Genomic DNA, 23,284 nt, shown 5'->3' with positions numbered 1-23,284 from the left:
GAAACATTAGGTGTCCCCTAAATAACCACTACTTTATAACCAAATTTAGGAAACTACCCACTAAGCCATCTGCAAAAAAATAAGAAGAAGAAAACAGCACATTACTCACGAAGGTGCCTTTAATAATCCTAGGAGTGAGACTTTTCGAAATACTTTCAGCGCCTTTGACGAAGCAAGTGCGGACAGCTTAGTATAATGGATTGGGCGTGCGAATGTGATTATTATGGCTTACACATTTAATGGTAAAGAAACTAAACAGTTATCAAATAATTTATATAATGAATACCTACATAAATACGCATATTTACGTAAAAGGCTCCATGGAGCAACCAACCCTCCAGTGCGATACATTGGAGTTCACAGATTACGGGTTTATGAACAAGTATCGACGCGTGTATAGGTTCACGTGTCTTAGGCAATCACCAGTAAATTGTCGACTGAATTCAAACAAATCTTCATTAATCAAAACACGACGCAGTAGTACCTTGATGTGCAAAGAAAAGGAATTGTTACAACTGATAATGGAAAGAATACGACTTTAAACAGATGCAATATGTTTCATATTAAGGGAGTTATACTATTTTTTTGTATGAATTATCTTGAACATAGAAAATCCGTTGGTCCTATTTTTAACAAACTCGAACAAGATTTTCTCTACATCACGATATTTTATTTTTAAGTCTGGAAGTTATATTGTACAATAAAAAAAAGATACATGTATTTATATGCGGCTTTTCTATTCGGTACACGTATTTTGTGAAAGTGGTCTCGGTAAATGCGCACTGCTACTACTGCGATTCCTCTTGCCTTCCTGTATGCCATTAACATTACTACCATCTCTGTGAACGTAAAGGGTGCCGTGATTCCGTTTTTCGGTCGAATCTGAAACCGCAGCACCGTACTCAATAACAGTGAACACTGCGCTAATCGCCCAAAAATTGCCCCCTGAGATGTACGCCAGACTGCTGGCTGCTAGAACGTTTGACGGGTGGCGTAAAAGGGACAGTACTACTTGCCCTAGTTTGCTATCCCGTCTACTCTTACTCTACCCGAGTTTACGCGCGTCGCCTGCTTCCTGCGAGACATTCAAGGTGCCCGCCTAGTCTGCGGCGTGTCTTGTGTTATTGAGGGGAGGGATAAGTGCGACGCTCGCTGGTGCTTCTACCGCGGCATCGCCTTTAAGCGCAGGGCTGCGCGGTCTTCTCGTCATGAATAAGAAAACTATAAAATTTGATTGGTAACCATAACATTGAGCATTTCAAGTCTAGAAATTATTCTCAAAACACGAATTTCATCCCTTTACACTCCCCTAAAAAATACAATATACAACAGAACTACCATCCGCCCTCAGTGTTTCATTAAATGCTTTTCGTAAACAGAACCCACTCTCATATCTTGATCAGTTTTCAAATCGCGTGGTTCCTTACGAAGGCACTGCGATCGTGCGTCCTTCCAGCCAATGGGAGAAGTGCTCTCATGAGCGTGAATTTTCGCGCTCCGTTTGCGCTTATGATCTTTCAGGGTTGAGGTTTCGGACACACACGATGTTTAAGTATCTAGTAACAATGAAAAAAAGCTAGATTTTCCGGATCGGACACCATAACAACGAAATCTACAATAACGGGAGTATTGATTACGATCAAAGAAGTAAAACAAAGTAAAACACGCATATATAACTACATGGATGAGTAGGTATGTAAGCTACAATCTGCAACTATTGATATCATTTTTAAGTAACTAAATGGCGAAAAAAAAAATTACGCGGCGAGACGTACTTATTTAATGTTACGTATTCATAAGCCATTTATATACTTTTTCCTAGACTGTAACACACCAAACACGCCTGAACATCAAAATATAATTAATCACGTATCCGTATAGTTACAGAAACAGACTTTCTAGCGTTCTGGCTCCACCTTTCCCGCGTGTTCAAACAGTTGACACACGTCTGGATACCGCCCTAGAATGACGCAATCCCTACCCACCTCCCCGTGTTGTTTATTTTGGGGTTCCGTGTCCTTGGCACGCACGCCGCTAACGTATATACGTGAACAGAAATACAACGCGAAACTGCAATACTCAAGTCAGAAAATAATATTAACTCTTGCTATTCAAATAAAATTCTGTTCGACTAATAAACAGATTTTTTTTTCTTTCTATGAGAGAACATTACGTTAACTTAACCGCTATTGGCATAAATATTTTTTTTTTTTTTTTTCAGATTTACATTAAGGAGTAGAGATAAGAACTGAAACACATCTTGGTTTCAATAGTTTTTAGACTAAAGAGATGTTCTGCTGATTAATTTTAGAAGTTTGGGTTCGTTGAATCAAAGTATATGATTTAATGGAAGACATGAAATTTAAAGTGACGCTGCAAAAAAAAAAAAGTAAAGTTTGGTTATTAATTCATTTTTGGGGATATCTGCATGACTCCACTAGGTAATACTATCAATAGACACTGTGCTATAGTATTTGTCAATTTAATCATGTTTAATTTTAATTTATAAATTATTGCATAAAAATTGTTGAAACTAATATGGCTCATTCTATCCTCTATCATGAAATAATTTTTATAAAAAGAGTCAATAGAAGTAAGGTTGTACGTATTTCCCAGCTGTATGTAAATGCAGAAAACGAAGTGTCGAGAATGATTGCGCCAAAGACTGCAAAAATAACTTGCGAAATGAGTAATTAAAGTGACCTACATGGCAGAGGTAGGCTAACCCACTACCAACAGAACAGACCCTGTCTGTGACGGTGACTTAATGAAAACAGTTCGAGGTCGGACAGGAGACAGGTGGTTGTACATGGGTGGGGCACACTCAACATCTATTAGCTGTATCTATTTCAATGCTAGGGTAACTATCTGCATGTTGATTATAACCCATTATATATACCGCAAATAAATAGGCAAAATTGGTTACGTTGTAAATACCGTAAATTAAGTCACGTACATGATAGTTTTGAAAATTTTAAAGTGATTTCCACTGCCAAGCAATACAAAAGGTGGTTTTCTCGGTTACTTACACATACATTATAGTTGTTTTAAAAATTTAACAGCGGTATGCGATTAACCATGGCATTTTTACTAACGGGAGTGTAGTTCTTCTACGCTCTCAATTGGAATCCCTACAATATTAGCTCCTCATGAGCATTAAAAACTTTTTTTTTTTTCGATTCGAACATATAATATGATTGTAGGCCTACTTCATGGCTATGAAAAAAAAAATAATTTTACTTTTATTAATTATTATAAAATAAAATTATAAATAGTGTAAGATTATTACGACACAAAATTTTCAAAAAAAATCGTTTATTTACAATTTAAAAAAAAATTAAAATAAATTGCATTTAAGTAACTGACAGTGTGGCTTAAAGGGCAAATCAAGCAAAATTGAAGCGTGGATTTTATAACTTACTTCGTACCGAACAAACCCCTTTTGGCACAGGTTAAGTAGTGTTTCACACGGCACGGTTAGGCGCGAGGCGACGGGGGGACCGAAACTCGAGACGGGGCGGGGGTTGGGATCGAACCCGCGACCCCGGTCACGCAAACGCGGTGCACCGTCCACGCTGGCGGTGAGATACTTCTACGGCAGGGACGTCATACAGGTTGTCACGACGCAGCGGGAAGACATGTACAAACAAACATGTTGCTGTAAAGCTCGTGCGAGAAACACAGATAAGGGTCGTTACCACAACGCCGAACGTACAATAACGCCGAATACCAAAACGCCGAATGCCCAAATTGACCGCAACGCCGACAGCTAGAAAACTGCTGTGTACCACAACGCCGAAATACAGTAACGCCGAAAAATGTACCACAACCTAACCTAACCTAACCTAGGCTAGCATAACCTAGCCTAACTTAACCTAACCTTTGTGGCAGTCCTGCAATGACATTTTTCGGCGTTAATGTAATTCGGCGTTGTGGTACACAGCAGTTTTCTAGCTGTCGGCGTTGTAGTCAATTTGGCATTCGGCGTTATGGTTTTCGGCGTTATTGTACGTTCGGCGTTGTGGTATTTCGGCGTTGTGGTGCGTCCCCCACAGATAACCACGCGTGGCACTGCAGATAACTGAACACAACTCGGCGATGAAGACAACGAGACACTGGCGCACAACTTATCCGACGGCAACACTATAGTTCTACTTGACGGCCGACAGCAGGGCGCAGGACACCAGCTGGAGAGGGAATGCGCGCGGTGCAGCACGGGCCCCGGGGGAGGACGGGAGATTACCTGCAGGGGCGCGGGGGAGCACCCCGAGCGCACACCGCGCGGCCGGAAATAACCGCGGCGACTGGACCCGCCGACTGACTCACGACGGGGCAACAATGCCCGCCCGCCCGGCGCCGCGTCACCGCGAGCTGTATTTAGGCGCGCCGGCGGTCCCGGGAGCGACTCGCGGACTGAAGGCGAGCCGTGCGGGGCGGGGCCCACGCCAGCCCCGGGGACCCGATAACCGGCCGGTTCCGCCCTCCGGTTAGCCTTCGTTAGCGACACGCGGCCCAGGTGCGGCCCACGCGGCGCCGAGCAGACCTTCCTCCTCGCGTTCAAGAATACGCCGAGGACCTACAAGTGGTTACAATGGTTAAAAAGTCATGTTTTCAGAGAAACATTTAGGCATAAAACAACCGGTACAGATTCTTGAAAGCACTCAAGAGTAGTATATAATAGCCGGTCCTGAAACTGGCTTCTGGCTGTGGAGCTGTGTGTCCTTTCCGCCATCTTGGATTGTGACGTCACGACGGCCATCTTGTATGAGTGTAACGGGACACATGGTAACGGGACATAACGTAACGGGACAAGTAGATCACGGCAGCCATCTTGGATCCGCCATCTTGGATCCGCCATTTTGGATGACGTCATTTTGTTTTCTAGAAAATTCCGGCATTGTGTTGTCCGCCATATTGGATGATGACGTCACCGTTGCAATTTCCGTTACGGCCGCCATCTTTAACTTTTTTATTTATTATCCGATTTTAATGAAATTTTTTTAAAAAAATTATAAAAAAAGTTAAATAATATAAATTTAATAAAATATTTATAAAAAATATACTTTTTAGACACGGAGTTCGGAGTCCTCGTTTCGAACCCGACGAGTGCAAAAAAAAATTAAAAATGGCTACCGATCCTTCCCTCTCAGTGGACGCAGGCAGACTGACCCCCACCACTTATGTCAAAGTATACATATCTTCACCTAGTACGACGTCATGTCCGCCATCTTGAAATTTGGACGCCATCTTGAAAATCTTTATTTATTATCCGATTTTAATGAAAAAAATTCCAAAATTCATCAAAAAATTAACGTATTTGAATTCTGTTTGATTATATCGATGTACGTCCTTGGTTCGATTCCCGGCGAGAGTAAACGGTTGATCCTTCCTCCATGAAAGCTACCTAGACTGATCTACCACCTCCAGTACCAAGGTATATATCAACTGGTATGACATCATGTCCGCCATCTTGTATTCATCCGCTGGAGACCGTCATCTTGTTTTCATCTGCTAGAGTGTGCCGATACCATGTAGTATAATTTTATGTTCACCATACCTTTGTCCTCAACTGTTGACATTGAACTTTGACCTTGACCTTGAACTTTGACCTTGACCTTGAACTTTGACCTTGACCTTGAAATTTGACTGTGACATTGAAATTTGACTTTGTCCTTGAAATTTGACTTTGTCCTTGTCGACCATCATGGATCCGACATTTTATGTTCAGTACATGCTACCAGGAGCTACCACCTGCCAGAGTACTCCATCTTGTGTGTGTACTTGTATTATGGAGTACATTTCCATCTGGATAATTTTATTCTAACCCACTACAGTGCAGTATTCATTTATTACCGAGGTGCCCCCACCATCTTGAAATTCGACCGCCATCTTGAAATCATGTAATAATGTAGCTAGAAAAGCGGGAAAAAATCCAAAATTCATTAAATAAATCACTAATTAACTTACATATTGATTCGATTCGCTTCAGTCCTTGGTTCGATCCCTGAATGATGCAAAACATTTAATTTTATATAAAAAATAATAGTTTCAATAAACCATGTTCAAAATTCTTAAAGAGACTTTAAATCCTCTACTACCATCATCCTATCAGACATCAAGACCACCATATTGGAAATTCATAATTGTAATGCTAGAGATTCGTGAAAAAGTTCAAAATTCATTAAATAAATTTGTAATCTATATACTGATTGATTAAATCGACTAAGGTCCTTGGTTCGATCCCTGGCCGATACAAATCAACTTTAATTTTAAAAAAGTACCTGAAAAGTGTAAGGTTCGAGAAATAAAACACCTCAAAGTCTTTTACAAACATAATATTTATTACACAATTTCTATCCTACTACAGAATCACTTGCGAAAGCCAGCAATCTTATAAACATTTAGCCCTGCATAGACGTGCATCGATTACTTCTTAGCTCCAAATGGCTCCAAATGCTCCAAACGGCCTTCAAATGGCTCCAACAGCTCCAAAAAAAGGCTCCAAATGCTCCAATAACCAACAAATGCTTAACACAGCTCCAAATGGCTCCAAATGCTCCAAACGGCCTCCAAATGCTTGACGGCCTCCAAATGCTTGACAGCCTCCAAATGCTTGACAGCTCCAAATGGCTCCAAATGCTCCAAACGGCTCCAAATGCTCCAAACGGCTCCAAATGCTCCAAACGGCTCCAAATGCTCCAAATGTCTCCAAAAGGCTCCAAATGCTTCAAAAGGCTCCAATTGCTCCATACGGCCTCCAAATGCTTGACAGCTCCAAATGCTCCAAATGGCTCCAAATGCTCCAAATGGCTCCAACAGTTCCAAATGCTTCAAAAGGCTCCAATTGTTCCAAGAGCTCCATCTTCAATTGATTCCAACTGATTCCAATTACTTTTCTTATCGAACTTGGCATGGTTACTAACATGTCTTTATTAGTATACATTTTGACTGGCAGTGGTAACGTATTTTGCACCTTTAAGTTATAAGTTTTATTTAGAAATCAGATTTCGATAAATGGCAGATACCATTTGGAAAGAAAATATATTAATTTATCTTCAAGTTTATACACATACATTTAATTTAAGCCATTATTGTATGTAGCCAGCTTCCCTCAGTTCTTTGAGTATGAAGGATATTTCTTTAATGTTCGAATAGTTTCCTGCACAAAGCGAACCATGTAGTAGTCGTAGCCTGTCAACCAATATGTTAGGATCTTCCCATGAGGTATAATCAAACTCTTCTGCTGCGTTCATCATCCTTGCATGTTTATAATAAATATTATTATCTCTGGTGTCTATCGTTTTAACACCAACCTCAAGGTCACTTTCGTCATCGTGCCAGTGATTATCACAAGCTTGATCAGGATAATTTATTTTATTACGACGTTTCCATCGTTTTGGTCTCAAACCACCATCACAGTCTTCGCTCTTGCATGCTTTTGGTGCTTCAGCACAGTACTCATTCATGTCAGCCTTAGATGTGTCAGCACAGTCTTCGTTCACGCCAGCTTCTGATGTGTCACCACAGTCTTCAATCATGTCAGCACCACAAACTTGATCAGGATAATTTATTTTATTACGTCGTTTCCATCGTTTTGGTCTCAGACCGCCATCACAGTCTTCGATCTTGCCTGCTTTAGGTGCTTCAGTACAGTACTCAATCATGTCAGCCTTAGATGTGTCAGCACAGTCTTCGTTCACGCCAGCTTCTGATGTGTCACCACAGTCTTCAATCATGTCAGCACCACAAACTTGATCAGGATAATTTATTTTATTACGTCGTTTCCATCGTTTTGGTCTCAGACCGCCATCACAGTCTTCGATCTTGCCTGCTTTAGGTGCTTCAGTACAGTACTCAATCATGTCAGCCTCAGATGTGTCACCACAATCTTCAATCATGCACGCTTCAGATGATTCATCAAAGTCTTCGACCTTGTAAGCTTCAGATGGTTCTCCATCTTTCTCATTTTCATGGAGACGACTAGATATTGGAGTAAATATATTTTCATTTCTAATGTGGTTACAACTTCCTTCGTTTGTTTTAAATTTTAAATTATTATCTTGATCTAGATCAGTAATTTTAGCATTAGCTTTTTCGCCTTCGTTCCTCTTCCGCGATGTTGTAGCCCAGTCTTCGTTATCTTTATTCATCTTAATTGTACAGGTCTTGTAATGTCTATCCAAGTAATATCTTCTACCAAAGGATTTCTGACACTGACTGCAATGAAATGGTTTTTGACAAGGACCCAAATTACACTCGCTTCTCTCATGTCGTTTAGCATTCTTTCTCAAGGTAAACACCTTGCTACAGTATCTACAGTGATGACGTTTCGATACAGCGTCAGATCCTAAATCGGAATTCATATTAGTTACCGAGACTAATGCCAGATGCAAACTAAGAGTTTTAAATTAGATATATTACTTAAATAGAATTTTTTAATTATTTCATCAGCGAGAATTAATTTATCTCATTCAAAGGTACTTTTTGCAAGTAGTTCTGCTTTTCAACAACAGATGTCGCCACATGTTACTTGCAGGTAAATAATATTTAGTTCTTTTATGCGGGATGCGGGATGCTCACTAACGATCGAAATAGAACGATGGCTTCGCTAGACTCCAAGGAGAAGGAAGTTCGTCCATCCTGTTAGTGCTTCTTAGATTTCTCAGAAATTATTTGACTGAGTAATGATAATTTTTTTTTTTAATTTCCGCCTGATAAAAATATTACAAGTAATGATTGAGTAGCAGAAGTTCACTAATTATATGCAACCTTGAATAAAAAATGACATGCTTCATTAAGTAAAAAAATCCTTCATGCAGAGATAAATTCCTCATCAGTAACCAGAAGCACTCGGAGAAAACCATCAGATGTCTAGTCAGGAATAATCAGAAGCACCCAGTGAAAACCATCAAAATATTGTCAAGAATAATCAGGAGCACACGGAGAAATCCATCAAAATATTGTCAAGAATAATCAGAAGCACACGGAGAAATCCACCATAATACTGTCAAGAATAAACGGGAGCACACGGAGAAAACCACCATAATATTGACAAGAATAATCGGAAGCACACGGAGAAAACCGCCACAAGTTTTCTTTGATATCATAAAATTTCAGGAAAAAATAATAATAAAAAATAAAAATAAATTAATAAAAAATAAAAAAAAATAAAATAAAAAATACATAAAATTCTGGCTTGTACTATAACTATATCTTTGCTCAACAATGAGAAGTTCACAAGCTAGAAGAATCTGTTTATGCTCGGATGCAAGGTCCATCAGGATGAGTTAATCAATTTATCCAATTGTCTGGTTACCAGAAACTATACCTTTTCGTCGACAGTTTTTCGCTATCACTGTCAAAAATGCTGTGTGTTCAGTAAACTGGGCCATCAGCTTCACTGTAAAGTCAACTTCTCGTTTATCAACGTAGACTTCACTCTCTCACTCTCACAAACATGTCGCAAAATTGCGTTCCGAGCAGAGTTGAAGAGACGAGTCAAGACGAGGGGAAAAGAGGGAGGAAGAAAATCACCCCCCCCCCCCCCCAAAAAAAAAAAGTATTAATAACTTTAAAATGTGCTCGGGCTGTCAACGTTAACACGGCTGACCCAACTTTAAACTTTCGTGTTTTTGCACACGGTTTTAAATAAGTTCATAATTTAACCACATTACATTTCATACTAAACCAGTCCTTATTCCATGGATTTTATTATGATAAAGGCAAAATATTGCGTCAGTTTTAGCATGTACTGAAAGCCTGAAATCATGTGCGTTTTGGATTAACCATTAGTTTGCAACATTCTTTTGAAACTCTTTACTTTTAAGTATATAATTAGTAAATCAATTAAAATTACAGAGTCTGAAAACACTGAGAATTTCATGTTTCTAAGGTTTTGGGAAAACCTAATTTTAATTTATTTATGAATGATATACTAAAAATAAAGTCTTTGAAGAAGAAGGCTAAATTTGAACGCTTAAATCCATAACAGTATTTCACATGATTTCATGTTTTAGAAAATGCTAGGAATGGCATACAAATTATCAATTAAATTCTTAAAATACTTAAAATAAAGACTTTTATTTAATTATAAAAAAAATTCAACAATTAAATGTGGTTATGTATACTATAAATTTATTAAAAATATGTGCTAAACTGAAATACAGGACGTTCATAAAAGAATGAAACCGTTTCAGTGGTATATTATAACAGTTTAATTTAGACTATTACAACAAATCATACATAAAATTGAAGGTAAACTAACCTAGTTTTTCTTACAAACGTTAAATATGTACATCTTTAGTTATACGGCACACATCCAACCTAAAGTCCAATTCTTCCCACCCTTTGGTTAACACGTCCGTAGTAATGGAACCAATAACCTCTTCAATTCTGTGTCTCAAGTCTGGCAAATCATTAGGTAGCGACGGAACGTAGACACGATCTTTTATAATGCCCCGAAGGGGAGGGGGGGGGGGGAAATCGCATGGCGTTACGTCAGGTGTACGCGTAGGCCAGCGAAAAAGAGCTCTGTCGTCTCGACCTATTCACAGGTCAGGTACTTCAACGACCAACCACTCTCGTACAAAGGGATTGAAATGGGAAGGGGCTCGACCCTGTAACCAAATCAATTTTACAGGTTCGCCCTCCCACTGACTGTGGAAAAGAGTCAAATCTTTCAACACATCCAGATGAGCGAGCGAGAAAGCAACACAATACTCGCGCTTGCGCTTATCCAAAACGGCTCTGAGTTACTCTTTAAAGAGTGACCTTGAACCAACTGGTAGATACTATAAAAAATTTATAACTAGGACATTTGTTTTTTGTGTACGTACTCATCAGAAGCGAAGTGACGTCGGAGAGAACCGCCGTGCGAACCGGACGAGCGGACTAGGCTGGGCCACGTGCGCCCACGACACGTGCGCGTGTTTGTGCAGCCCTGCGGGCGCCCACCTGCGACCTCGCTGCCCGTATAGAGCGACTGGCAAATGGCACGGGCTGCCCACCCGGCCGGCCGATAGTCCCCCGAGGAGTCGTGGCGCGCCTCCTCTCCGCCGGCTCGCGCTGGGGTCGCGGTGCCGCGACACGACAAACACCAGTTCCGTCGCCCGTCGTTCCAGCAGGGCGACCAACTCTAAATATGGCTGTCGGAAAACCTTCCCATGCCAAACGAGTCCATAGAACGCGGTGTAGAATGCGCTAAAAAACAGTGCAGGCCTTATAGGAATATTTTACTCCATGTCGTCAGGGGTGTTACGTGTGTTAGTGAGGCGGGATGATAAGCGCGACGCTCGCTGGAATTTCCAGCGCCGTGTAGCCTCTAAGCGCGAGGCTCTGAACTGACGCGCAGTCTTCTCGTCGCCACAGGATAACTGTGAAATTTGAGCAGTGACCGTAACATTACATAGCCTAGAAATGAAGATAAAGGTGTACTGGTTGTTTTACGCCTAAAAATTACTCTGAAAACATCCGTTTTAGCCATTTTAACTATTCTAAAAATAAAGTTTAAAAACTTAATCCGAAAAGAAAAGTACTTTTCGGCCCTCAGCGAACTCTTAAATGCTTTTCGTAAACACACCCCATCCCGATATCTTGAGTAGTTTTGAAATCGCGTTGTTTTTCCTGAAGCTCAGCACACCGTATGTGTGCCCAGGTAGGCGGAGCCCTTGAGTGCGTAACAATTTAACATCTAGTCGTCTCTTGCACAAAATGAGATACAAGAAAGCAAGCTACAGATATGTGGATAAGGTAAAGAAAATAATTCCACTGTTAGCAATGCTAAATATTAGGAATAAACGTAATAAACAGTCGAAGGCATACTACAAATGTGAAAGTGTACCCAAACGTAAACGTTTTCAGCATAAATATTTTTGATGTTCAGTTTTGTAGTTTCCGTTTTGCTTTCCGTCGTGCAGCATGACACGGCAAACTTAGTAATAATATAGAATCAACTTCTTGCGGACCGTCGGGAAGCGTATTTCATCGTGTTGACGTCACGGCGACATTTTTTATTATTGGCTACTGAGCGTGTCCGGCCTGTCGTGTCGTGTTATTCGTGGTATTGTGGCTCCAGCTTTACATACAGCCAGCGACTCCATATTTGGTGCACCAACTAAACACACCATATTGGTTTCAACAGTTGGTGATGCCAAAACAATGTTTTACTGTTTAGTATTAAAAATTTGCCGTTGTTATGCAGAGATCATACATGAAAAGATTTATAGACAATATAACTAGTGTACACTAACAGTTTTTATTAAATAAAAACTACAATTACTTCGTAAGGAAAACTATTTATAACAGTCAGTCACTATAATCTTTCGGTATTCGTCTATTCAAAAACGCCAAATAAAAATCAAAACGACGTTCTATTTATGGCCTAAAATCTGTTCAAACATGTATGACGTTATTGGGTTACTATTCCTCCCGCTTAAATGGTTTCTATCAGCTAATTTTAACGAAATATTTCTTGGGTGATATTTTTACAAAACAATTAAAAACGTCAACTTTACGAGAAATATCTATGTTGGTCGAGGATGGTATTGGCAATGTTATCTTCAGGAGTAAACACGAAATTTACGGGAAAAGTGTCTATAGTGACAGTGACACTTTGACGTGTTGGTTTAAGGTTTTAAAATGGAGTATGCGATTTATATTATCTCCCATGAAATACGCAACAACTATATGAACTTCTTTATTTGAATCATTAAAAAATACATACTTATAGCATTCAATGTCTTTGTAGTTTTTAAGATTTTAATTTTCGAAGTCTGTAATATTTTGAACGTAATGGATCATGCAATTTCACCGATGAAAAGAACTAGGATAGTTCAATAGTAAATAAAATACTTATACCATGGTCATAGAAAGATAATGGGTATCTACGGACGAATAATTTCTATAGATACGATACGAGAAGTTAAGTAAAAAATTAACATTAAAAATAATACCTTTCAAAATGTACGTTAAGTGTTCAGTGACATTTATCGACTTAATGCCAACTTTCAGATTGGTTATTAGCGACTCTCTTTTTTTAATGACCTTAATGCCAACCATGCGTGTAACACTGGACACTAAGCTCTACTAAGAGAAATTCTTTTATTTTTTTTTTTCATTTGTCACCCAAGAAATGAGATGTCAGCCATATTTTAGGAATTCCTGTTTGGAGATTATGTATGCCCTGAAAACCTTTTATTTAAAATTTTGCGAATCCTGTGTTAGTACGAAGTGTTGGCGCGACTGACGCTCGCCCTAGTGTCGCCCACCAGTACTACCGGTGAATATAAATAACTATTTTTTAAAAAGTTAAATACTTATAACACTGAAAGTAAAAAAGCAACATTTTTTAAAAGAATAACGTTTTGTTATTTTAATGATTTTTTGTGTTTCTTAAAATAAGTTCGTTATTTAAAACACTAAAATTAAAAATAGTATGTACGTAAAGTCTGATAAAAGTTTAAGAGAAAAATTTTTTTGTTTGTTTAAAATATGTACTTTTTTTTTGTTTTCAAATGAAATGTTGATTATTTATAATACTAAGTCTAATCACAGCTTTATTACGTGTTACCTAATGTTAAAATACAGGCTGATAAAATATATAATTGCAAGGTTACCTAAATGGAAAAAAAACTTACGTTATTTTTTTTTAAAAAAGAGAATTTTTTTTGATAAAATACTAATAAATTTATATAATTTGTCTAATGTTAGAATATTTTCACATATTAAAAACATGATTTTTTCTGATATATATTCGCAAAATGTTTGCATGAATTTTGAGAATGCGAATGTCAAGAAATACGCAAATATTCGTTACATCACTAGTATGCATTTTTCTCTTTGAAGTGAAGCCATTTGACGCTGGATCATATTTGCGCCACGCGAAGAACGTTATTTCGAACAACCATTGCTGGAATCAAAAACCTGTTCCCAATCGCTGTAGGTACATACTTAAGGATCGGTCTCACGCACCACGTTTATTTTCTGATCAAATACTTTTAATTAAGTGTTATTTCTGAAATGTTAACAGATTAGTTGTCCTGTCGCTCATTTGTTTAACAGATATTCACACTTATGTTCAACAGGCGGAAAACCCCGCAAGTAATAATAATGATAAACATTTGTGTGACTTTTTAAACCCAAGATATTACATTTAGTGAGTAGTTGTTGAGAATATCGGTGCTTTGAATATATATACTGTATAGAAGTCGCGAGTGGATAGGATTTACTCTACGTTTTTCAGAAGCGTATGATGAGCTGCTTGGGACCGCTGCAGTGCGCTGCCGTAACACCCTGTATCGTCTTAGTTGTTATTTACACGTTAGAGCACAGCACTGTCGCCCGCTGTCATTCCCCGCACCCCCCACCCATCATTCACTGCAGCTCAAGGTCGTTCAACAGGAGGGGTAAGGGGTGTTTGAAGAGTTCGACACTTGTCCGCTAGGGACCACTACAAGTCGATGCCCTAGAGATGGTGGCGATTGCGGCGGTGAATTAACCAACTACCTCAAAACCGTATTAGAAATTTTAACCTGGGCTGGCGACTTCTATACGGTATATATATTCAAAGATCGGTGAGAGAACAACAAACACAACCAATTAAAAAAAAATCATGATGGCGTTTCAGACCGAGCCTAAACAAAAAATAAAATGTCAAACAGCCAAAAACCAGCTCATTAATCATACACTGTTAAGGGAAAACTCATAGCGTATTAAAAAAAAAAAAAAAAAACTTCAAAAACAAGCAACATTCATCAGCATGCACGGCCAAACCGCTGTCGGATACTTTTCGGCCCGTGTGTGCTACCATATAAAGAAACACACTACACTATCTCGTAGACACACACGCACAAGGCGAGAGAAAGTGAGGAGAAAGTGATACGCAAGGTCCGTAGCCCGAAGCATGAAATTCCAATTTGGAATTGAGTGGGCAGAAACAACTTGAACGTCAACCCAAAATCAAATTACAATGTATTAATTCTGCAGTGAATGTTTAGTCTTTAAAACGACAGTGAAATGATGGTCAATTTAAAAATAAAAACTGAATTTACTGGCACAAGGTAAGAAAAGAATTAGGCATAGAGAGGCACCGTTGCCTACTTATCCTAAGATTAAGCTTTTCTGCGAAATATCCGTTAAACAGCAAAACCGCCTTGAAAAAAAAATCGTGGCCGTAAAATAATGGTGAGCACAGTCCCTAACAACTATTTTGTTTTGACAATTTTTTTTTGTGTCCAGGAAGTGAGTTATTATTAGAAGGGGGACCGGAAAAACGTCCAGGTTCGATGACCTCCAGGATAGAATCCACAATGCTGTGCTCACTGGGAAAATGTGGCCTGCTCCATGACTGCCAACTAATGGAACGTCTCACTCGACTTGTTAGCTGGTGATTCGATACTTCTTTGGTTAAGGGTTTCTCATTGGCCCAGAGTCCTCCACATACATTGTAAACTGAAAACAAAAGTAGCGCATATGTATACTTTGAGATTTAGGCTATCGCGAAATGAATCCGCTAATTTTCCGGTATCTACTTATATGTGACTGCAAAATTTTGCTTGTCACTAATAGCCAAATGACTTTGATCAGATTACCGAATTATTTATTGTCACCACATTACATTCTGTAAGGTCTGTATTGACAAAAATGTTTCGTGGTGATTACGATTTTTTTTTCTTGCGTTTTGTAAATGCAAACACTTTTAAAAAAGATCGCGTTACTAATTCTATAACAGGACCATGCAAAAAAAACTGATTTTGGTTTATCATGACTTACAGCAAAATAACATTATTTGTGCACACCTGAAAGATTAGTTATTTGTTATTTTTTTCTGTTTCGTTTTTTTTCTTAGAAAATGGTCGCTTGCTAATGTTCCGTTTGTCATACCTTTACTTTAGCCATTAAGTGTAGAAACTCTTCATAAAAAGAACGGGTACCTAAACCGAACTTAACAAAGTGTTAAAAAGTTATTGGGTTAAGGGTGTTCACAAAAAAAAACATTCCAACGAGAATAAGAGAGCAACGCGGGTTGTATCGGCTAAGCAGTTCGGTGGTTGTCGTGCTGTGCAGGAACAAGCAGAGGATTGTAAACAACAAGGGTAATTGCTGTGCTACCCATCAGGCACCGCGGCAGGGGCAGGGGGTGACGCGCGCACCCCAACGGGAGTGCTCCTGGACCGCGGCCAGACAGCCTTCAGGACTTGTAAACAAACAGACCAGTGACCTCGACGACGCTAGCTGACGCACACTGGGTGCGCAGAGGCACGTCTCTGTGTAAAGCACCCAGTACAGCGCATCGGTTTCGCTAGCTCACATTATGAAGGTAAATATGGTGAGAATCGATGGTGGGGTGAATTGAGGGTATCGGTAAAATTTTCAAAAACGTTATATTCACAAGTTCATGGCACTTAGATAAGATCAAAATTCAAAATGTCAAAATGTTGCTTGTACTTTTGGCAAAGATAAAAATTAAGTTTCTGTTCAAATATCTACTAAAATTAAAAGAAAAAAAGAAAAAAAAAGATCACTACTCTTTATGACTTGCAATCTAAATTTTCATTGTATTTTTTGTTAGTTTAATATTTTTTTTTTGTAAAAGTGTGTTTTACATAAAGTTTTTGGCTGCTGTTTTTAACACCAACTAACCCCAGTATTTAACACGAATCAAAATACGGTTTGGAGCAATACTTTCGAACTACCCCACTTGGATTAGATTGGAGGCAGTTTGAATATAAGTATTTATAATTATTTTAAATTTCAAAACAATACTAGTTTGCTACATTACTGGACTCCCCTAAAGTAAAAATGACAACGTTATGAGTATGATTAAAACAAACTGGATGGGCGCCATCGAAAATTCAGGTACGATGCTGCCAAATTTAAATGTGTATTTCAAATCAATATCCGAAACAATGTAGAAAAAGGTATTTATTAATGAAAGTCGGTCACGGAAATGATCACTAAAGCCTGTGGAACAGCACTCATTGATAGCTACTCAGGCCAGTGGATGGCAGCTACCAGCTAGTATGGCAGATGCATAAAATAAAAGTCAATGTCCAAATAGAAACGCAGCGAACCCGAAACAAAAAAAAGAGTACAAATTTAGTTTTTTTGTAATGAAACCTTACCTGGAGCAGTGGTTTTTTATTTTTACATTTATTTGCAGGATAACCTGTCTCTATGCTTCACAAAATACAGCACAATTTTGTGGGGAAAAAAATTATTTTTGCAATCTCTAAATATTTTGCAAGCTACTTCTCTCAGATTTAATCATATATAATATAATATAATCCCAATAATTAGTTAATTTAATTGCATATGACAATAAGTTGTAGCACATAGCAGTAACGATTGAAACTATCATGACCGCCTTCTTGTAGTTACGTGCGATTAAGCGTAACACCAGTCCACTAACCTGTAAGAAAAGGTGGTAGGTACTTTATCATCATCTACTAGTTAAGCCATAAAAGTTAAAAAGGTGGCAGTTTTTGTACTTGAAATATATGTTGATCACGTGTGTTGATCAGTGGTCACAGCATTGCAAAAACATTTTCTAATAATATTTGCAAACAAGCGTGGCCACACTTTAAATCCTCATTATCGAAGCCAAAGCAGGAGAACTAGGCAGCAGCACAAACATTTTGCAGTTGTGGCGCTGTTCAAATGAACAGTGTTCACAAAGATCCCTCTGCCAGTGTCTACTGTGAACATACAGTATAAAAATATTCATGGCCTACATAGTCTGGACACGCAAGTAATCCAGAAAATTAAAAATAAAAAGTTGGACCCTACAATGAATTGCTTATTTTGAGACAAAAAATACAAAAAAAAGTCTGGCGCGTAGTGTTAATACACTATTGGGGTTTTAAAAAAACAGCATTTCGTATATTCAATTACGCAATGTTGATTACGAAGAATAATTTCTTCAAATTACAACTTCAGAGTAAATAATTCTAAAGACAGTACGAGACTATTGAAAAAAAAAATGTTAACAAACGCTTGTGTCATCGTTAGCGGACTCCGACGGTGTCGTTTCTAAATACCTTTTATGTCGCATCCGGTGCAAGACCGGCTATGTTTAGTAGAGATTGTTTACAGAGCTAACAGCCAGAAGTCGACTATACAATTTTCAAATCAGCTGGAATGAACTATGAGCATTAATATAGATGGCGTGCGTAAGAAATACAGTACATATAAACACTTGGCCCAACATTAAAAAGTTTATTCAACTATGTAACAGTCGAAAAATGTGTCACGGCACTACCCTGTAAACATTTTTCTGTACTTTTTACAAGGAAAACCCTTGGAAACCCAGTTGCCAAAGATATCACGTTTTAAACTGCAAGGCAGGGCTTTGTAAAATAGGCAATTTTCCAAGGACTATCCTTGTCTAAGCACAAACTTTTTTTTACAGTGTATGTCGAGGTTACAAAATCTCGTGTCCCGAGACTCCACGCTGTGTTTGATATTTCATTAACAGTGTAATTAAATATATCATGCATCCAGTAACTACACTTTTAATATGTTTGACAACAACGTGTGTTCGTTGGATTATTATTTGCAAACAACGCACTTGTAGCTGTTTCCACCTCTGGACGTTCTGACGGCGAATCTCCAGGGAAATAGAGAGTAAAAGGGCTGAGGGGCCAAGTAATTTAGTCGGAAATTATTTAATGTATAAATTTTCAAATCCTGCAAGTAAAACAAAAATATATATATATAAATACTGTAAACTTTACAGCGGTCATAACTCTAAAGGCCCGTTCTATAATGGCACGCAAACGGAGACGAATCACGCAAACGGAGACGAATCACGTAAACGAAGACGTATCTCCAGGAACATTTACGTACTATCGCGTCTGCTGCTAAAACAATGCACGGAAACGTAACAAGAGGCAACCGATGACTTTGCATTCCAAGGTTACGAAATATTTATTTAAATTAAAAAAATTTGTATTTTATAATTCGAGATAATAGCAAGGGTTGAATTTACACCATAATAATACATAATAAAAAATAAACCACAAAGTAATAGAACACTTAGACATTCTTGTACTTGAAAATAATTTTGAACGTGTTTAGAACATAAACAAACATGGCTACCACCGCAGCCAAGTACTCGGCTTCTATTGGTCGCGCGGAGCTACTACGTAAACGGAAGATCTCAGCACTGCCGAGCTGATCCGTGTGCCATTGTGGGACGGCGCGCCAAACGCGATCTGTGCGTATCGCGTCAGGAAACTATGCTTGTAATTTCCGCAGGGTCGCGGCGGCTAAGGCCTTCCCCCCCACCCCGCCAGGGGGTCGTGCGCAGGCGACTCCAAGTACTCACCCGCCATGACGGGCCGCTATAAATAAGCGCTGACCGCAGACTCGTCGCTAGCGCCAGCCTCCTCCGCAGCCGACTGGCGCTGCGAGGCGGGCCGGGAACACAGGAGGAGAGACCGAGGCCGCTGACGTCACTCCAGCGACACGCGTCTTCCCTGCTCTCCAGCACCTCCCCCCCTCCTTCATAGTTCACTGCCAGGCATGCAGGTCGGGTGTCTGAGCGGGCGGGCCGCATGTCCCGGCAACCACACACACACAGCCCCAGTCGCGTCCGCCAGCCAAGTGCACTGCGCCACTTGGGATTAACGACTAACAAAATAATAATAACATATTCATTTGTTATTGGTACCTTTAAGGTGGAATCTCACACGCAAAGTTTTTTTTTTCCCCTTTTTTCTCTCTTGCATTCTCTCTTCATCACTGGTAGTCTAGGACTATTTCTGTCGATTTAACACTACGGTCAAACCTCAATAATACAAACGTGGACCATAATTTTGTTACATTGCAACAACGAGGTTTGTGCCGACCATACTATTACAAAACTTAATCACAATTTTTATATCATTTCTAAATTAAACGCAAATATAAAATTTACTAAAAAAAAACTTGCAGTCTATTTTATCCAGCACCATGCGAACCTTTTTTTTAATGGATTATAAAATACACTTTTAGGATGGCTAGACCTGTGGCTTAAAAAAAAAAAAATATTTTGTACTGTACTAAAATTTTATAAGAATTTAAGACAGAAAAATAAAGCAGATATTTAGAAACTACCTACAAAACTACATACCATCATTTTGGAAGAATACGTAATTTCTAAGTCCCCCCCCCCCCCCCCCCCCCAACCAACACTGAACGAAACAATGGCATCAGTATTATTTTAGTTGATAATTTACATTAATTCTTTACATTATTATAGGATATATGTATCAACCATTCTTACTACATCCTAGTAGTGACAAAATCACTTTTTTATTCATTATAACCATACTTTTGTATTTAACAAGTTACGCGACACTGTAATTTAGGGACTATGAAAAACATTTGTATTAATGAGAGTTTTTATTAATGAGGTTTTACTGTATACTTATCTTGCATTTGCTGTTGTTCTGTGATAAATTTTTAAAGTGTGATATTATTTGCTGTAAACAGTCATGCAGTCATTGGCGGATCCAGAAAAAAAAAGGGGGGGGGGGGGCATAGCGGCATGACGCCCTGCACCCTGAACCCTGAAAACCGCCCTTGTCTGTTATCATTATCGCGAACTTTTACACCCATTTCATAGCACTTCGCAAATGTATGTTGAAAATGTGTGTGACAGAAAAACAAATGCAAGGAAGGTTTGGTGTAAAATTTACACAAATAGCCCTCAACTTATAGTAATGACGAGAAAAATCCACATGTCTAATGAGAGCCCACTTAAAACCCATTTAACTGTTAACTTTTAATCCTTAATATTTGTATTATTTGTATCACACGCTATGCAGGTTATTTAGTTTTCTTGTCATCACTACAGTTCTCCTACATTTTATGTTACATCACAACTTTAGTCACCAAATATTTACTATTTTCCAAAAGCTTGAAAAGTCACGCAATTGGGGATAATTACGATCACTTGAGTGACGTATTTACAGCGCATATATAACGTTTCGTAAAAATGCAGCGACACAATTTGTGACCAAAGAATGAACGCAAAAGAGTTAGCGTGATAAATTTATGGGAATGGCTCTTAAATAATATTGTAATGACAAGAAAATGGTATAGACAAAATGGCGTGGGAGAGCGAAATTTAACAGTAACAAAAAATTTGTGAACGAATCTGTTAATACTCGCCAGAGATTTGAAACACCTAACCTCGGTAAAGCAAAAATTCATGAGTTATCGTGTTGTTCGGATACGAAATTGAAGGTATAATTCTTTAAAATAATGCCGAGCGTGATAAATATAATTTAACTTCATTTCTGGACGCGAATCACACGTAGTTTCTGCACCCGCCGCTGAAATTCGTTGCCGGAGCAGCTACGTCGACTATCGAATCATTCTATTTGTAGTGCGAAATTTTAAAGTAGGTATATAGTAAAAGGGCTTCGATAAAAATGAAAAAAAAAATTGTAAACATACTAAACACCGACTTTGGACCTGATTTTCGACCAGAAATTTTATTAAAATACTGCCCATACGGTTAAAATTAATTAAACAGTTAATACTATAAAGTTTCCCTTTGGCTTTGTGAACTTTGGTTCGCGCCATACGCCACAGATGGCAGCACCGTGGTTACAAATTTTCGTTCAGTTCACGAAATGGACTTGAGGTAACCACCCTCAGACGTCACGATGTCACGTGACACGTGACACACAAGGAAAGGGGAGGAACTGTGGGAAACAAAGCAGTCGCTTCGATACTTAACGCTGCGTATGGCCGCAAGGAAGCATTTAATTATTTTTTTCCAATTCAGATGTTTAAACAATGGAACAATATTGATCCGTAGAGTTCGTGCTGTATGCTTGAAATAATTTTTCGCGCCTTTAAAAAAATACCGTTTTAAATAATGAAAAATAAAATTGGCACGGTAGTATATCACGTAAGAACAATTCTCAGCACACGTATGTGTGTGTTCTAAACAGACACAATTTTGAACATGCGGGAGTATTTCGGGGCTGCATTACAGAAACGTTGTTTGCGGCGTTAAATTTTCAAAGAATACAGTTCCCAGTACTTTTACATTCACATCACCTAGGTAACTAAATTTCTCTTCCCCCCCCCAACCCCCCATAAGCAGAAAACTTCGCTACATATCAAATGTAAGTAGGCCTAGAACACGATAAGAAAAGTGCTCACGTCCGAGAACTATTTAATAAACAAAGACAGTTTTATGTTTTCAACAATGATAATTAAACACTACAAGTAATATTAAAACCGTGTGTTTATACGGACAGCATACAGGGCCTGCCACATTCTAGCAGTCACGTCTGTGCCTACTGTCTAATTAGTATAACAAAACTCGGTGAAAAACAAAACAAGTGTATCAAATAAGTTTATAAGGCTTGTACGTATTCATTTTCTAGCCTAAAATTATACAGTGCATGGTGAGAAACACAGCTAAATCGTGAAAATTGTTCACGACAAAACTTGCAATACGGCCTGGTGATTATGGAGGGTAGCGGCATTTCCGTAAAAATAGATAAAAGTCGGAAAATGAAATTTCTGAATTCATTGTAACAAAGATTATAATTACAATATTCTTTTCTATATACATATATATATACACACACACACACGCGCGCGCGCGCGCGCGTTTTTAATGATTTTACTTCACCATTTGCTTGGACTTTATTACCCTTCACACTATTAAGTGTTTCAGAATCAAGAAGGAATTTCGAAACGCAGTGTTTTTTAAACATTTTTTTTTTATCAAAAGGCTGTGACCACTCACGAATTACCTTATCAAATAATGCGAGCGCCTACAAATTCACAATAAACAGATATAAACAAATTTATTTTGTAGTAATATGCACTTCTCAGTAAACCAAAATAGAGGCAACATTTTTCCGTTACCAGAAGTTGACTCTATACAAGTGAAGAAGAAAATACCTATATCCCAGATATGCGAATTAAAATTACATTAAATTACCTATGTGGGACGGGAGTTCTTCAAGCCATTGTAAGTCGACTTCGGCTTCAATAATATGTGCTTTAAAATAAAATACAGTGTATTCTAGTTTTTAAGGATGATTTCGTTGCGGAAGACATACGGGTTTTCTGAGTTCGGCGAATTTATTTTCCACTAAACATTTGTTTTGGTAATCAGCCAACAGTTTCCATATAATCAACACATAAACACTGCAACATTACCAAACATGTAAATAAAACTATGTGCCCTGCTTTAACGCATAGAATACGTGAGGTATTAAAAAAAAACCTTGAGTTTTTCCTATCCACGAAATAAATAAATCTGGCATTTCCA

General features: G+C 38.5%; 1 protein-coding gene across 5 annotated transcripts in view; it reads right to left on the bottom strand.

Moving 5' to 3' along the window:
• The window catches only part of LOC134534093 (paxillin-like), a 243,802-nt gene that overhangs the window by 127,169 nt on the left and 93,349 nt on the right, over nt 1-23,284 (bottom strand). The window contains exon 1 of one of the 5 annotated variants that reach the window (XM_063372185.1): nt 19,325-19,451. The exons of 2 other annotated variants lie outside the window; for them this stretch is intronic. In XM_063372185.1, coding sequence (XP_063228255.1) covers nt 19,325-19,331 — 7 coding nt within the window. In that variant the 5' untranslated portion in view covers nt 19,332-19,451. Of the gene's footprint in view, nt 1-3,421; nt 3,586-4,243; nt 4,465-19,324; nt 19,452-23,284 lie in introns of those variants that run through there. 2 more of the 5 variants (XM_063372140.1, XM_063372215.1) reach the window with 2 other exon arrangements.

Source organism: Bacillus rossius, chromosome 1 (genome assembly GCF_032445375.1).
Source record: "Bacillus rossius redtenbacheri isolate Brsri chromosome 1, Brsri_v3, whole genome shotgun sequence".
NCBI classification, from domain to species: domain Eukaryota; kingdom Metazoa; phylum Arthropoda; class Insecta; order Phasmatodea; family Bacillidae; genus Bacillus; species Bacillus rossius.
Note: the sequence above shows the minus strand (reverse complement) of the source record. Positions and strands in the feature narration are given on the sequence as shown.